We start from the raw sequence: 17119 nt of genomic DNA on the forward strand, positions 1-17119 counted from the left end.
CGCCGCCGCCGCCCCTCACGCCCTCGCGCCCGGCCGGGGATCCGCGGTCCGCTGCGGGGCCATGCAGACTGCCCCCCGGGCCCCATAGCTTCCCCTCGCCCACCCACCCACGGCCTGTCGCCGCTCCACCTCCCACCCCGGGGACCCTCCAGGATCGGCGGTGGCTGCCCGGAGGCGCGCGGTGACCCCTTCCTCGGGCTCCGAAGGACCCTGCCGGCCGCACCGAGCCCACCACCCTCTTCATGCTGCAGTACTGCGACGTTTCCGCCACCCAGGGGGAGAAGCGGCCCGGAGCTCCTGCACTACCCAAGAATCGGGGTGTGACTCATCTGCTCGGATCCCTCCAGTCCCCAAACTGTCTTCCAGGAGTTTTCAGGTGGCCGAAGCCGCCCCATGTGTGAGCCTTTTCTTCCCAGGGAAGATGGACTGAAAGCCGCCACTCGGGGACTTTGGGGGGGCCGGGGCGCTGCTGCTGCTGCTGCTGTTGCTGCTGTGTTTGAGAGGAGGTGATGGGGCTTGCGCTGTCTTGTCTTCCCACCCAAGAGAAGAGTTGTTGATGTTCACTGGTTATGCGTAGACAATGTACAGTTTGTTTTAATTTCAAATTCTGGGGGGGATAGGGGTCTAGGCTTGAGAAGAGCAATCCCGACCTTGGAGGAACTCTTCATTGTTCCTGGTAGGAGAGACACCCCCCGTCTGTCCTCGATGCCGTCAGCCTTGGCCATCTTCACTTGCCGCCCGAACTCGCACCCGTTTCAGGAGCGCCATGTCTACCTGGACGAGCCCATCAAAATTGGTCGCTCGGTGGCACGTTGTCGACCAGCGCAGAATAATGCCACCTTTGATTGCAAAGTGCTGTCAAGGAACCATGCCCTCGTCTGGTTTGATCACAAGACGAACAAGGTAATGTCACCACGTTGGCTTAACAATCTCACCACCTTGTCCAACAGTCCTCACTGTTTGTTTTCCCTTGCCCTTTGCGAGAGATCCCAGGCTTTGTACCCAGAGGACACTTCTCAGCAAGGCTATGGAATCAAGTTTTTGTGTGCCTTGTTTTAGTGGAAATTTAATTGAAGTGCTTCAATGGAAAACAGAGAAGGTATTGTAATTAAATGCCTCAGGAGGGCGATGGCATCTTGATAACTTGGTCATTCCCAGTGAAATCCCAAACCCAAATTCGTTTTTTTTTGGAAAACTAGATAGTGAAACTTGGCATCTTGCTTTCAGTCTTTTCAGAAAGGCGAATCTACAGTTCAGTTGCTGGATTAAGCAAGCAGCAGTTCCCAGAGCAATGCTGAGAATCTGTGACCAGTATTATTAGGCTCTGGCTCAAGTGTCCCAGTGGTGTTTAAAGTGTAGTTAACATGAGCTTTTAGTTGAGTTCCGTTCAGGGCCTTTCTAGTAAGGCTAATTGCTATGTACACCTGTTTTTGAAAGATTTGAGGCAGATTTGCTCTTGGAGGAATAATTCTTAATAATCAAAGGCAATTTGATTGAATAACAATAACATTTTTAGAGTTGTTTTAACATTGGGTGAACATTTTTGAAAACTACTTTAGTGTTTTCTGCAGTTGTATATAATGCGTACATATGGGGTGAGACTAAAATATTAGTGTGAGGAAAATTAGTTTTTGGAAATTATATCCAATGCCATCAGTTCTGGCATTACTCAACTATATGAATGAATTCATTGCTTTTCATTTAAGTGAAGCTATTTTAGCAATTTTTTTAATGTTGGGACTGTAATTTACATGTATGCTTTTGCTTTTATATAAAAAAGAAGAAGATCTTTAAGTTTTTGAAATCTCTGTGCATGTGGAAGTATGTTAAATAGCTCATCTTTGTCTCTAAACTGGAGGTTTTAGTTGAGATTCTGAATCACTTCCAACTGAAAGTAAGTTATGTAATAGAAATGGTAAGAAGGTTCAACTCCTGACTTTTTGCTCCTCTTTGAGTTAAATGATGAAGTCTGTCATAAAAGAAGAATTGAAGTCTTCAAAAATGTTTGGAAATGAAAGAAGGAGCAAAAAAGTACTTATACAGTACTGAATTAAGGAATTATTACATAAATTTTATCTTTCAAAGAAAGGAGGAAAAAGATTGCCCAAGTGCTGTGTGCTTGCATAATACCTTTAACCTACTCTGTGTGTAGGATGAGAACTGAAAAGTATGTTAATTTGTTCTAACACCAGATGCTCTTTTACCTGTGGAACTGCCTCGTTTTTCTTCCTGAAAGCTCAAGATTGGGTGTCTGAAATTCTTTGTGGATTACCTGTTATCCTTTAAGAGGAATATGTGTAGTTCATCATTCCAGCTAGTGAATTCAAACACTAGTGCCTTAACTCTACCAGCTTCTACATTTTTGCCTCTATATATCTCAGGACAGTGTTAGGTCTTGTCTAATCAGACAGTACATATTTTGCAAATATACTTTCTTTGATTCAGAAAAAGGAGATTTAGGGTTTTTTTCTTCTTTAAAAAATAGTGCTTTCCATGGTTGTGCTAAACCATTCATAGTAGGTAATTTTAAAGTAACTAAAAATGGATCATTATTGAGTTTCTAGCTATGAATTCACATGAATAGAATTTCTTATTTATAAAAACGTCTCTTTGTGCTAGGTGTGTAACTTAAGTGCTAGTGTTTGCCTAGTCTATGCAAAGCCCTTGGTTAGATTCCCCGAGACTATGAATGAATTGACATGGAAAGACTTGTCTTTGAGGAAGTGGTGCAGTAGCTCAAGTGATAGATCTATAGCCTTGAGCTGAAAAGCTTAGTCAGGGACAGCGCCGTGGCCCAAAGTTCAAGCCCCATGACCCACAAAAAAAAGACAAAAAACAAAAAACTTGTCTTTGAAAGGTAGGCTTCCATTTTTTGCTTTATTAGCTAAAATAATATGACACCATTATTTTATGTGTAAATACTTTTTGGTTATTGAGCCATTTCATGTAGTTAAAACAAATTGCTTAAATGTGATCAGGGTGTTTTCAGGAATTAGCTCCTTAAAGTTTTGGTGTGATCAAGCAGTCTTTTATTGAGCATATAGCCTAGGCTAGTCAGGGAAAGTACCAAATCAATTGATAGAATATCACTTACTGATTTGTATATAAAATTTATTTGGAGATTTTTTGCTGTAATCGGCTCATAAAGAAAAAAAAACCCTGGCCTACCATATATTTACAGCAGATTTCTAAGGCCTCAGTTTTCTCATCTGAGATAGTAATGGCACCTACTTTTTGTGGGAGAGGGGTTACAGCTAGGGCTGACAATTTAAGTACCTACTTAATCATTGAATTATACCTTCAGCCCCCTCCTATTGTTTTGAGGATGAGATAATTAGGTAAATCACTTAGCACCTTGTGCCTAGCTCTTAAAGGACTAGTTTTTATTTGAGAGGGTAGGGAAAGAATGAACCTTAGTCAATACTTTGTGATTCACTGTTGTGCTTATGGAGTCTTAGGAAGGTAATGAGAATTTATCTCTTTATTATGATGGTACATGTAGAACTTACTTTCAAAATAGAAACCAGTGGAGTTGATAACTTTGTCCTAATAGGCATTTTGCCTGGGAGGTGGAAAATTGGAGTAATTTGTCCTTTGGTTGACTTTGAATTTATGGGTGACATATTTCGCATTAGCCATTATGGGAAGCCAAAGGCTGGAAGAAATAATAAATGCTTAAAACTTTTTGATTATGTAAGTAATAAATGTTCATTATAGAAAATTTTCAAAATGTAGGCAGATTGGAATTTAGGTGATACTTTTTAATCACTTCATGGCATGTGTTATTGTACATAAACCTGCATGGTGCAGGGTAGGTGACAGATTTGCTGCAAAGTAGAATTTAATAAATAAAATATTTGCAGGGATGTAATAGTTGCCCTAATTGGATCCTGGCTTTGTGAATCGTCTTTCTGTGAATCACTCTTTTGTGGAGTCCAAATTCTTCAAATTGGATAGCAGATAATAGAATGATTATTAATCCTGTGGGTGCCTCAAAAGCCACTAAGCTAGCAGGTCTGACCATGTGGCCCTTAGACTGAAGGGATCATCAGTGGACATTTGATGGCCTATTTGATTTGCTGCTGTGTGGCCTGGTGCCTGGCTAGTGGTTAAAGTAGTCTGCCGCAGTGGTCTCACATTCTCACTGTAGTTTATGTAGTAGTATTGGTTGTCTAGGGCCAACTAAACTTTTTGCTTGAATGGGAGACATCTTTTGAGTACTGGTTCCAGCATGACCTATTTTGTGAAGGGTATGGTAATGAGGGAGGGGAGAAATGGTAAGAACTAATAAAAAGTGACTATTATTTCTGTGAGTTTAAATCCTTGAAAGGAATTGAGATAAGATAATACAAATATGAGGTGGGGTATCAATGTGTGACAAGGAATGCACCTACTACCTGGCGAATGTAACTGTAACCACTCTATACATTACCCCGACAATATAAAAAAAGAAAAGCAACAAAAAAAGGTAATACAAATGTAAATGGAAAGAGAATGAAACTCCATCTTGACCATTTGTTGGATGTGGTGGCACATGCCCATTATCCCAGGGATATGAGGAGCACAAATATGGCTAGATTGAGCATAAAGTGGGACCCCACCCCCATCTTGAACTTGTAATGCCTGTCTAGCAAGTATGAGGCCCTGCATTCAAACCCTAGTACTGCTGCACACCAAAAAAAAAAAAAAAAAAAGTCAAGAAAAAATATTTTTGTTTTTGTGCTAGTACTAGGGCTTGAACTCAGTCTCCTGGTAATTTTTCTTTATCACTTCTGGCTTTTTGCTGATTGATTGGAGATAAGAATCTCAAAGATTTGGGGCTGGGAGTTTGACCTAGTGGTAGAGTGCTTGCCCCGCATGCATGAAGACCCAGGTTGGATTCCTCAGTACCACATACATAGAAAAAGCCAGAAGTGGTGCTGTGGCTCAAATGGTAGAGCTCTAGCCTTGAGAAAACTCAAGGACAGTGCTCAGGCCCTGAGCTCAAGCCCAGGACTGCCCCCCCCTCCCAAAAAAAAGGTGTCTCAAAAGATTTATCTGCCCTTCTGCCCTGGTTGACTTGGAACTAAGAACTTTAGAACTTAGCCTCCTACAAATCTAGGATTACAGGTACAATTTAGTGGCAAAGAGCATGGAGGGGTTGGGATAAGAGATAGGGTAAGTGTGGGTGGAGTAAAGCAAGTAAAAGCAGAAACTTTGAATGAACTTGGCATTTTCCTAATGCTGTAAAAACTGATTTTGCTGAATTAGAGTTTTTCTGTAGGTGAAATCATTCTGTGTGTAGTTAATCCTTAGCCCCTGGGGGATAAGGACTTTGTTCCTACTATTTTGTATACAGTAGATGTTGAGTAAATAAAGTTGAGTAGATTGAGTCTGGTCATGGAAGTGCTGTGATTGGACCTGTGGGTTCTGAGCTGAGCACTGAGCGTCATTTAAGACCGTCACGGTACAGCAGTGTGTAGAATGGCCTGGGGAAAGGGAAACTGGGTAACTGCTTAACTAGTACTTGTGCCTAACTATATATCATATCCTGTTCTAAATGCATTACATGTTAATTTATTTAATCCTCAACTCTTGAGGTAGGTGCTTATTTTTCCCACATGAATATGAGGAACTTCAGGCACAGAGAGATTAATTTGTCAAAATTTCCAGTTCACATGACTAATAAATGATAGAGCAGAAGTTTGAGTTCAAGTATTTTGACTTTTGTCTTCAGAGTCTTGAGCCAGGCTTAAAAGCAGTATTGCCATTCCAAAGCTTTGTAATCTGTTTATACAAGATGTGATTTTGTAAGTGTTAGAGAACATAGTTGATAGTACAAGTAAAAATGATTAAATGCTAAAAAGTCCAAGAAGGTAGACATTTACAAATAACTTGTGCACTAGGCCTTTAGCAGAGAGAGAAATTCTCTAAGAACTGAAGGTTTTAGGGAAGGTTTCATACATGAGATAGGACTATGAGGTAGGACTTTAGGACTTCACTAAGGTGGGGTGCTTAATGAGGATGAGAGTTAGAGTTAGTCCTGGTAAGGAGCTTTGGGTGGGAGTAATTAAGGAAAAAGAAATGGAATATTGTATGTTAAGTTCTAGTGACATTTCAAGGAAGTCATTGCAAAGTAAGAAACCGGATTGTTTCTTTCCTCTTCCTTTAGGCGTCTAAACTTCACTTCAGAGGTCATGGCCTCAGCTTTTGAAATATTGGCTGATTAAACATACATCGACTTTATTTATTTGTGTATTTTTTTTTGTAGACTAAAAAGCAAATTAAGAGGTTCTAGTTTTTGTGAGAAAGTTGTGTATGTGATGTTATATTTAACAACCGTGTGTTCAAAACACATTCATTTTCTTCTGATTACTTTTTATAATAGTGGAAATTGAAGTCTTTTATTATTTCAAGTTATTAAAAATATGGATGGCAGCCAGGCACTAGTGGTTTATGCCTATAAATCTAGTTTCTCAGGAGGATGAGATTTGAGAATTTGAGGCTTCTGCCAGCTGGGGCAGGAAAAGTTCAGGAGATTCATATCTCCAATAAGCCACCAAAAAGCATGGGCATGCACCCGTGTGTGTGGGGGGGGGTAGTATAGAGGGTGAATACCATCTCCTCAATTATTTGAATTTACTTCTTAGATTAAATTCACTCTTTACCTTCTCACACTCCTATTTGGTTTTCTTAAGTGGTATTTATGTTAGAGCTTATTGTCTATTCTCTGGCAAATAGTAAGGAGAGTATCTGTCATTTAGGATTTAAGTGAAAAGATTGTGAGATTGGTTTCTAAGGTTCTTGGAATGCAGAAAGGCTGGTTGACCATATAGCTCAGTGGTAGAGGGCTTACGTAGCATAGCTGAGATCATAGGTTCCATCCCTAGCAGTGGGGGGGAAAAAAGTGGAGTGGGTTAGGGTTGAGTGGGGAAGAACAAGGGTGACATTTTATAGCCGCAGAAATGTTCTGAGGACTCTTTTCTCTCCCGGAGTGTGTACTTTTCTTACTAGTACTATAGACGGTTTATACCTGTGTTCAAAAACGTTGATTTTTTTTTTTTTGGTCCCAGTAATTTGTAACATTAAAATGTGCATCTCATTTTCTTCTTCCCAGATTTTTCTTCCTTTTTTCCACATTCACCTACAGTTATTCTTTTTCCTTCATCTCTGACTGTCTGGAGAAAGAGCTTACTGTTCCTAGAACAAGCACCTTTTTGGATGTTTTGTTTTCTAGAATGATCTCTCCTCTACCCCTAAAGGCTTAGTTCTTGTGTGAAACTTCCCCTGACTCTCAGTCTATGATGAAGTAATTGCTTCTTTCTATATATACTCCTGAAGAGCTTCACAAATAATTTCTCTTTGGGGATGTAGACAACAAAATAAGTATAATGCATTTAAATGTACTATTGTCCTGCCAAATCTGTGCTTTTGCTAACAAAGAATAGGCGCCATGTAAATTTGGAATGAGTGAATTGTGGACAGTACAGCTGTCTGAAGTTCTACAAATCCCTGGAGGGTTAGAGGGCAAAAGTCATTCAAATTCTTAATTTGAGATCATGGACTCAGTTACCAATACATACTTTTTGGACAATTCTTTACTTGTTGAGAATTACAGCTGGACATGGTAGTACATTTTTGTCATCCCAACTACTAAGGAGGTAAAGGAGGGAGGATTGGGAGTTCCAGGCCAGCCAAGACAAAGATAGTGAGAACCTATATCAAAAATAAAATAATTGGGCCGGGAGTTTGGCCTAGTGGTAGAGTGCTTGCCTAGCATGCACGAAGACCAGGGTTTGATTCCTTGGTACCACATACATAGAAAAAGCCAGAAGTGATGCTGAGACTAAAGTGGTAGAGTTCTAGCCTTGAGAAAAATCCAAGGACAGTCCAGTCCCTGAGCTTAAGCCCAGGACTGGCAAAATAAATAAATAAATTAATAAATGAATTAATAAATAAAATAAAATAAATAATTACAAAAGCACTAGGGATGTGACTCAAGTAGTAGGACACTTGCTTACCATAAACTTCTCTGGGTTCATTCCCAGTACACACTTACAGTGTGCAAGATACGTCTCCAAGTATTTTGGGATTGCACATCTTATGGATGATTACACTAGTTCTGAGCTATTTCATATATATCCATTATTAGGCAAAGCTGCTCCCTTGGTGGAGATACTTCATGTGTAACACTTGTTGGAGGGATGCTTACAGGTGTAGAGTAGATAAAACCCGGCTCCCTTTTGTGTAGATAGAGTCTAGTATTTATAGGTTATTTATACAAAATTACCTAGTAGTAACTAAGGGAGTTAGAACTAGAATCTAGACTTTTATTTCCCCCGTAATAAAGCAAAGTACTGGACATTTATTCTAAATCATGTTATAAAATGAAGTTTGTCTTTTGGCTATCTTCAAAGGTGACTTAAGCTTTTGTTTTGTGATGTCAAACCAAAATGTTTGTCATGTTTCAGACTTTCAAAGACTGAAAAATACCCAAGATAATTATTTGAGTCAGCTAACATTTCTCCAAATGTGTCCTCAGAAGTTTATTTTCCACTGTGTAGTTCAGTGATTCTTTTGCCTCTACTCTCTGAGTGTCTGGGATTATAGGTACGCACCACCATGCCTGGCTTGATGTAGGGTGTCACTAATTTGAATTAAGGATCTTGAGTTATTGTTCAGAAGTTTTGCTCACAGCTAGTGTTCTACCTCTTGAGCTCCCCTCCTCTCCCTCTCCTTTCCCAGTCCTAGGCGTTGAACTCTGGGCCTGAGTGGTGTCCTTAAGCTCTTTTTGCTCAAGGCTAGCACTCTACTATTTGAGCCAGAAGATAGAGACTTTCTTGCCTGGGCTGGCTCTAAACTGTAATCCTTGGATCTCAGCCTCCTGAGTAGCTAGGATTATAGGCATGAGACACTGACACTCAACTTTGTTGTTACTCTTGTTTGTTGTGGGGGATTTTTTTGCTGGTTAATTGGAGATAGTGAAAAGGATTATTATACAATTACCATTTTACCAAACAGTTTTTCTCCAAGATATATGCTAAACGGAAATGAAAACATTTCACAAATGTGGACATGTTTATATACTAAAATGTTTAGCTTATACCTTAAACTTGAATATTGGACCATGAATGTTTATACTAACATTACTAATAACAGCCAAAAGAGAGGAACAATCCAAATGTTCATCAGCTGATGAATGAGTAAATCAAACATGGTGTGTTCTATAGTGGAATATTATTTGTGAGACAAAGAAATGAATGATAATCCTTGCAAATCTTTCCTAAGGGAACAGGAGCTGATACAAAAAAAATCACGTTCTATGATTTTGTTCATATGAAATGTATAGTATGTGAGTCCATAGAGAGAAAGTAGATTAAAGATTGCTAGGAGTTCCTATCTCTAGGAGTATGACAGTTTTATGCATAAAATTGGCTAGGTTGGGTATGCGGGTTTTGGTTACATATCAATCTAGTTTTTGAAGATTTTTCTTAGATGTGATTAACGTTTGTATCAGTAGACTTTTTTTTTTCCTTTGGTCGTGGCTTGAACTCTGGGCCTGGGCACTGTCCCTGAGCTCTTCAGCTCAAGGCTACTGCCCTACCCCTTGAACCACAGCACCAATTCGGATTTTCTGGTGTTTAATTGGAGATAGGAGTCTCACAGACTTTAGTGCCCAGGCTGGCTTTGAATGGCAATCCTCAGATCTCAGCCTCCTCAGTATCTAAGCTTATTGGCGTGAGCCACTTCACCCCATGTCCTGTAGACCTTGAGTATACCAGTTACCCTTTGTAATATAACATGCCTCATACAGTCAGTTGAGGGCCTTAGGAGAAAAGACTGTCCTCAGAGAGCCACTAGACTCAAGAACAGCAGCAGCTCAAGACTCCCCAGTCTTTACCTTGATTGTGCAAATTTTGGACTTCATGTAAAGTCATGTTCGTGTGTGTGTGTGTGTGTGTGTGTGTGTGTGTGTGTGTATGCACATGTGTGTGTATGTGTGCTCACATACTAGTCCTAGGGCTTGAACTCATGTCCTGGGTGATGTCCTTGAACTTTTTTTGCTCAAGACTCACTCTCTACCACTTGAGCCAAAGGTCGGCTTTCAGCATTTTTTTGGAGATAAAAGTTTCTAGATTTTCTTACCCTGGCTGGCTTTGAACTGTGATCCTTAGATCTCAGATTCCTGAGTAGCTAGGATTGTAGGTGTGAGCCACCGTGCCTATATATTATTGATTCTGCTTCAGATGTTAACACAGATATTATAGAGTGGCTGCAAAATAGGGATAGGCTTCTTTTGGGAATAATGAAAATGAAGAAGAGTTGACTGTGATGATTGTTGCACAACTCTGAATCATGTTCTTTAAGTAGGCAGTTGTATGGCATATACAATTATATCTCAAGCTCATAAAAATAGAATGTTAGGTAGAGTAGTCGTTACTGAAAACAGATTGGGATAAAGAGAGGAAGAGAGTATTTAGATGTGGGTATGATTAGCACAGAGGATTTTGAAGTAGAGTATAGTTTTATTTTTGTCTCCATTTCCTTTATGTGACTGCCTTTTTGTTGACTTGTCTTGTTCTTTGAACTTAGCTCAGTGTTTTCAATTCTAAAATATTTATTACTAGGTATAATTTTGGTATTGAAGTTGCTAGAGTCTGAATGTAAGAATCAAGAAATGTAGATAAAGTACACTTTTAACAATCCATATCTGTAGCCAGGTGCCTATGGCTCATACCTGTAATCCTAGCTGCTCAGAAAGCTGAAATCTGAGAATTGTGGTTTGAAGCCAGCCTGGGCAGGAAAGTCTGAAACACTATAGTCTTGAACAAGCAAAAAGTTTCAAGTGGAACTGTGGGTCAAGTTATAGAGTATTAGTCCCAATTCGAACCTGGGAAGTTCGAGATAAAGATTTTACTCGCAGTGAAGTTTTGATGAATGCAGATAAATAAAGGCTGATAAAATAGCCTCAGAATGGATATTATTTAAATTGTAGTTGAACTTAACTTGAGACCACTATGCGTTCTAATCTTTACCTAGTGTTTCAATGTCTAATACTTGGAGGACAGTGTAATGCCCAGGAAGTAGTCCTGTAAATGAATTACAGTACAAATCAGTTCAACAATAGAACTATCTGTGAATCATTGTTTTCAGGAAACTAAAAGAGTGATGTGTGATGTGTTCTTTTTTCCCAGGAATGGGGGCAGAAAATGTGGGTGGAATGAAGAGGGCTTCACAAAAGTTGTTTTTAAGACACTGTTTGAAGAATGAGTGGAGTTTTGCAGGCTGGGTAAAATAGAGCATGCATTCTTGCTGGAGGGAAGCTATGTGTTAAGGCAGAAAGGCCTGGAAGAAAATGATGTGTTATTCTGGGAAGTGCAAACCCATAGGTTAGCAGACTCTACTCAGGTAGCCAAACTCCAAAAAATTTAAGTACTCTGCCTCCAATGGGCCTCTGCCTCAGAGATTTGAAAACCAGATCCACTTTCTTCCCCCAGAGGCTTTCAGATTCTCCCCGCGCCCCCCCCCCCCAATCCATTTTTCTCCCCTAGGTTTAGAGGTATAACTTAGTGATAGAGCACTTGCCTCAACATGTGCAAGGTATTGGGTTCCACTCCCAGTATTGCTTCCCTTCAAAGAAACAGAGGGCGTGGGGAAGAAAGGTAAAAGAAGGCTAATAGTGGAATTTACCTTACAGAACTGTTTTCAAGGGCTGGGAATGCAGTTTAGTGGTAGAATGCTTGCCTTGCATGCATGAAATCCTGGGTTCCATTCCTCACTACCACATAAGCAGAAAAATCTAGAATTGATACTGTGGCTCAAATGATAGAACCTTAGCCTTGAACACAGAGAGGCTCAGGGACAGAGCCCAGACCCTGAGTTCAAGCCCCAGGGCTGGCAGAAAACAAAACAAAACAAAAAACAACCAAACAAAGAAACTCAAACTATTGTCAAGATTTTTTTTTTTTGTCAGTCCTGGGGCTTGAACTCAGGGCCTGAACACTGTCCTTGGGCTTTTATTGTCAAGGCTAGAGCTCTGCCATGTAAGCCACAGTACTACTTCCAGCTTTTTTTTTTTCCTATGTATGTGGTACAGAGGAATCCAACCTGGGTCTTCGTGCATGCTAGGCAAGCACTCTGCCACTAGGCCACATTCCTGGCCCCAGTCCTGGTGCTTGAACTCAGGGCCCTTTTGCTCAAGTCTAGCACTCTGCCATTTTGAGCCACAACCCACCCCAGTTCTGGTTTTCGGGCAGTTATTTAGAGATACGAGTCTCATGGGCTTTCCCGCCTGGGCTGGCTCTGAACCATGATACTCAGATCGAGCCTCCTCAGTAGCTAGGATTCCGGGCTTGTGATCAAGGTTTAATTAGAATTTTGTAAAACATTTAGAATATATATAAAGCACCTGACATATTCACTTGTAGCTATTAATTTTTGTTCTTGGCTCAGCTGGTATATTTGCACAGTAATACCTGTATTTTAATTTTTCTAAGTGTACCTCAACACTGGGCACACTTGGAATTCAGCTTGCTCCATTCTGGCATTTTGTTGGGTAACTGGAAATAGAGGATGGAGGGGTTTTCTTCATGATCTGCCTTGGACCCTCATTTCTTCTGAGTTGCTGGGGTTACATGTATGAGCTGCTAAGACCCAGCTTGAATATCTGGCTTTAGAGTTTCATAAGTAAGTAAATTCTTTTGAACATGTTAAAAATAGTTTTAATTGATATGTTATATAATACTAGTAAGTTTGTGTAGTTTCCCTCTAAAAGCAAGAAAAATTAGAAGCATACTTGAAGATTTGGAATTAAAGGAGACAAGTTAAAAGGCAAGAATCTAGTCAACCAGGAAACATGTAAAAACTTGTTATGCCATATCGGGCCACATGGCATATAAGGTGTTAAAGTGTTACATCACTCTTCAAAGAACTTTTGGTTTAAATGGGAAGCAAAAGCAAACTGCCATAAAGAATTAAGGAAGAATTATGTTCTAAATGGAATAAAGAGCACTAGATCATCAAGGTGGGACAGCTTGTTTGTCTAGGAAGGTGAATTTGAATTAGATCCTAGAGGCTGAAAGTAGAGAATAACCTATGTGCTTGTGTGAAGATTACACATAAAAAGACAAAACCAGCTGGGCACTGGTGGCTAATACCTGTAATACTAGCTACTCAGAAGGCTGAGACCTGAGGATTGCAGTTATGAGCCAGCCTGGGCAGCAAAGTCTATTAGACTTACCTCCAATTAACCATTGGACCTACTGTGGCTCAGAGTAGTAGAGCACTAGCCTTGAGCAGAAAGAGCTCAGAGACCTGAGTTCATCACGACCAACAAAAAAAGAAGACATAAAACCAGAGGGATGACCAGGAGTTTGGCCTAGTGGTAGAGTGCTTGCCTAGCATGCAGAAAGACTCGGGTTCAATTCCTTGGTACCACATACATAGAAAAAAGCTGGAAGGAGTTCTGTGACTCAAGTGGTAGAGCACTAGCCTTGAGAAAGCCCCAAAGATAGTGCTCAAGCCTTGAGTTCAAGCCTTGGCACTGGCAAAGAAACAACAACAACAAAAAGCCAGAGGGATGTTTAGGAGGCAGTTGAGTATATAAGAGCAGTTTATCAGAAATAGTTTCAGAGCTATTCCCCAGCACTGCTGTAACTGATTTAAGCAGAGTAGTAGTATATCCAAAGGGCTTTGGGGGGGCTAGGCATTCAGATTTAGATTTTTTCTTTTTTTTGGCCAGGCTCAGTGCTTGAACTCAGGGCCTGAGCACTGTCCTTAGGCTCCCTCAAGGCTAGAGCTCTACCACTTGAGCTACAGCACCACTTCCTGCTTTTTCTATGTATGTGGTACCAAGGAATCAAACCCAGGTCTTCATGCATGCTAGGCAAGCACTCTACCACTAGGCCAAACTCCCAGCCCCAGATACATGCTACAGAAGTAGTGCTGACACAGATGTAGCATTCCTTGAACAGTAGATACTTCAGTGCTAGACAGGAAAGGCTAACGTCTGTTATGGGTTGATGTCTTTGGTACTGTTGTCATTACTGTGACTGGAAAGTAGATGCTTCTGGTCTGCCACCACAGGAATTGCCTACCATTGTGTTGTGCTGCTTCATCACTCACTCCTTCCATTATTATCTCCTATCCCATATCCTAACTGTCCCCTCCCTCTAGAACACAGATTCCTCTGATAAAGTATGAGAGTGATAGGTTTATTTGGATCAAACTAATTTCCATGATTTCGCTTTGTTGATATAATACCTGTGATAAATCAACTGATAAGGAGAAAGTTAATTTTGGCTCTCAAGTTTCTGAAGTTTCAATCGGTGTTGTTGCCTTTGGGCTGATGGTGAGGCAGCAGCACATTATTGTGGAGAGAGTGTGGCAGAGGAGATGGTGACAGATGCAAAAAAGGAGGCTGAACTACCAGTATCCACTTTATAGGACATTCTCCAATTAACGTTCTTGTAGTAGCCCTACTTCTTAAAAGATTCCACCAGTACACAATAGTGCCACAAGCTAGCAATCTAGCCTTAATATATTGTCCTTTAAGATTTCAAAGCATTTAAGATTTTAACAACAGCTCTTAGTTTCAAATGATGCTTGGTTGGGTATATGTATGTGAGTAAATGTGTGTGTTTCACATTTTCTTTACCTACTTGTCAGTAGATTGATTTTGTGTATTTGCTGTTGTGAATAGTGCTGTAAAAAAAAGAGTGGAGTGCAGATTTCAGTTCATTTAAATATATACCCATCAGTGGAATCTTTTGATAATTTGATCTTTACATTTTGTTGTTAATGTGTATGTGTGTTCTAGTCCTATGGCTTGAACTCAGGGCTTGCATATTATCTCTGAGCTTTTTTGCCCCAAGCTAGCACTCTAGATCTTGAGCCATAGCTCTAATTCTAGATTTTTGGTGGTTTATTGGAGTTGAGTCTTATAGGCTTTGTTCTTAAGTCTGCCTTTGAACCTCAGTCAGCAGATCTCAGCCTCCTAAGTAGCTAGCACTACAGGTGTGAGCCCCTGGCATATGGCTGCTGTTAATTTGCACTGTTTTTGTGGTTTTTTTCTAATGTCTAGATTGATCCTCTTATTAGTGCTTCATGTTTGTACTGGGATGATAGAAAAATACTGTTGTGCCTGCTATTGTGCTTTCTGTATAGCTCTGATAGTTATGAAATGGGGTCTCATGAACTCTATGAGGTCCAGACTGGCCTCAAACTGCCATCTTCCAATCTCTACCTCCCAAGGAGCCAGGGTTATAGATCTGAGGTGTCATTGCACCCAACTATTTATTTTAGGAACCTTTATCCTGTTTTCTAAAATGGCTGCATTAATTTACATTCCTACAGTATATGAAAGTTCTCTTTCATATCCTTGTATTTATTTTGTCTTTTTCAATATATCTATTTTAAATAAGGATGAAATGATACCATAGGTATGATTTGCACTTCATTGATGATTAGTAACACTGTACATTTTTTCATATGTGAGTCATTGTCTTGAAAAATTTCCATTCAGATTATTTGTCCATTTAAAAAACAAATTATTTGAATTTCTTTGTTTTGTTTTATTTTCTGTTTAACAGTTAAGTTCCTTGTATGTTCTAGAAATTAATCCCTTCTCAGAAGAATAGTTTATAAATGTGTTCTCTCATTGTGTAGGTTGTTGTTTGTTGCCTGTGCTGCACAGAAGATCCATAATCCCATCTATCAGTTTTTATTTTTATTGCCTTTTGGGGGGTTAATATCCAAAAAAAAAATTTGCTCATATTAAAGCATCTCCTCTATATTTTCTCCTAGTAGTTTGATAGTTTCAGGTCTTATTCTTACGTCTTTGTTCGATTTTGAGTTGGTTATACTTGCTTTTAGTAGCTCTCTTTTCCTCTCTACCTTATCAGTTAGCTTTGAGAACTGTATCAAACTTTTATCCTTTGGTTTAGCTATAGCTATCTTGAAAGCTGATATGAAGATGTACAGACTATTTAAATAGTATGTGAGGAAATTATTTAAAACACTGAAACAGTGTGTCATGGTTTTATCATTAATATTAGTATTATATCTATTTAAGTACTAGAATTTAAACTCTGAGCTTTGTATTTACTGGACAAATGCTCTACCATTTGAGCCATGTCTCTAGTCCTTTTTTACTTTTTTTTTTTTTTTTTGGATAAGGTTAAGTTTTTGAGTGGGCCCACCCGGACTTGAATCTCCTTCTATCTGTGGGTTCACAAATAGGTGTGATATAGGTGTTTATAACCATATGACTGACTTCGTTGTGATGTGGGTCTTGCTAACTTTTTGCCTTGACAAAAACCGCAATATGCCTGGTCTCTGCCCCCAAGTAGCTGGGATTACACAGGCATGAAAAACCACAGCTGGCCTTCCCTCTTTCACAATGTTTATTATTACTGTTTTTGTCACCTAGCAGTATGAAAGCTTAGATGTGCTAAGGAAATTACAGAGTTTAATAGAAAATTGATTTTTGAATTTGCTGCTGTGTTGTAGGCCTGCTGGTTAGCTAGCTATTAGCCTTTATGTTTCATGCCAACATACACGCTTTCTCTAACAGATATCAAGTGTTTAACTTTGATATTTAAGTCCTACTGTCAAAATATAATTCCTCAAACCAAATATTTGGAGTATTGGTATGTGGATGTTGGGATTGCTAAAGAAAACTTGGTATTTCAAGTTTAGCTACTTCAGTGAGGCTTACTAGAGGCAGTCTTATCTTGCCTCAGTCAGTACTGTAGGTCCAGTTTTGTGACTGTAGTACTCTGACAATTATAGCCCTTAATTCTGTGATTTAATTCATCTGGTCTGCCACTTTTTCTTTACTTTTTAACTTCTTTTGGTGTTGAGGATCAAATCCAGGTCTTCACACTTGCTAAGATCTCGTGTCTTCCAGTGAGCTAAATCTCAGTCTTTTCTTTGAATTTTCTGGTTAACTGCAGAGTTAGATTGGGTAAATCTGAGTTATCTATGGATAACCAATACATAAAATAAAGCTTTATGTGTCTTGAGTGGTAGAGTGCCATCCTTGAGCCAAAGCATCCAAGCCAAGAACAAGAAACCCTGGGTTTCAAGCCCCTAGAATTGACATATGCACATAAAAATTATATGTTGTTTATGCCAGGCA

At 39.7% G+C, this 17119-nt stretch overlaps 1 protein-coding gene across 33 annotated transcripts in view; it reads left to right on the forward strand.

The window, feature by feature from the left end:
- The first annotated feature begins 299 nt into the window (after positions 1–299).
- Slmap (sarcolemma associated protein) overlaps positions 300–17119 on the forward strand; it is a 113186-nt gene continuing 96366 nt past the window's right edge. For 18 of the 33 annotated variants that reach the window (XM_090322655.1, XM_090322712.1, XM_090322729.1 and 15 more), the window contains exon 1: positions 317–903. In XM_090322655.1, coding sequence (XP_090178781.1) covers positions 706–903 — 198 coding nt within the window. In that variant the 5' untranslated portion in view covers positions 317–705. Of the gene's footprint in view, positions 904–17119 lie in introns of all 33 variants that reach the window. The other 15 variants (XM_090322589.1, XM_090322625.1, XM_090322635.1 and 12 more) reach the window with 8 other exon arrangements.

This window comes from Megascapheus bottae, chromosome 2 (assembly GCF_031878675.1).
Source record: "Megascapheus bottae isolate mThoBot1 chromosome 2, mThoBot2.hap1, whole genome shotgun sequence".
Lineage (NCBI taxonomy): Eukaryota > Metazoa > Chordata > Mammalia > Rodentia > Geomyidae > Megascapheus > Megascapheus bottae.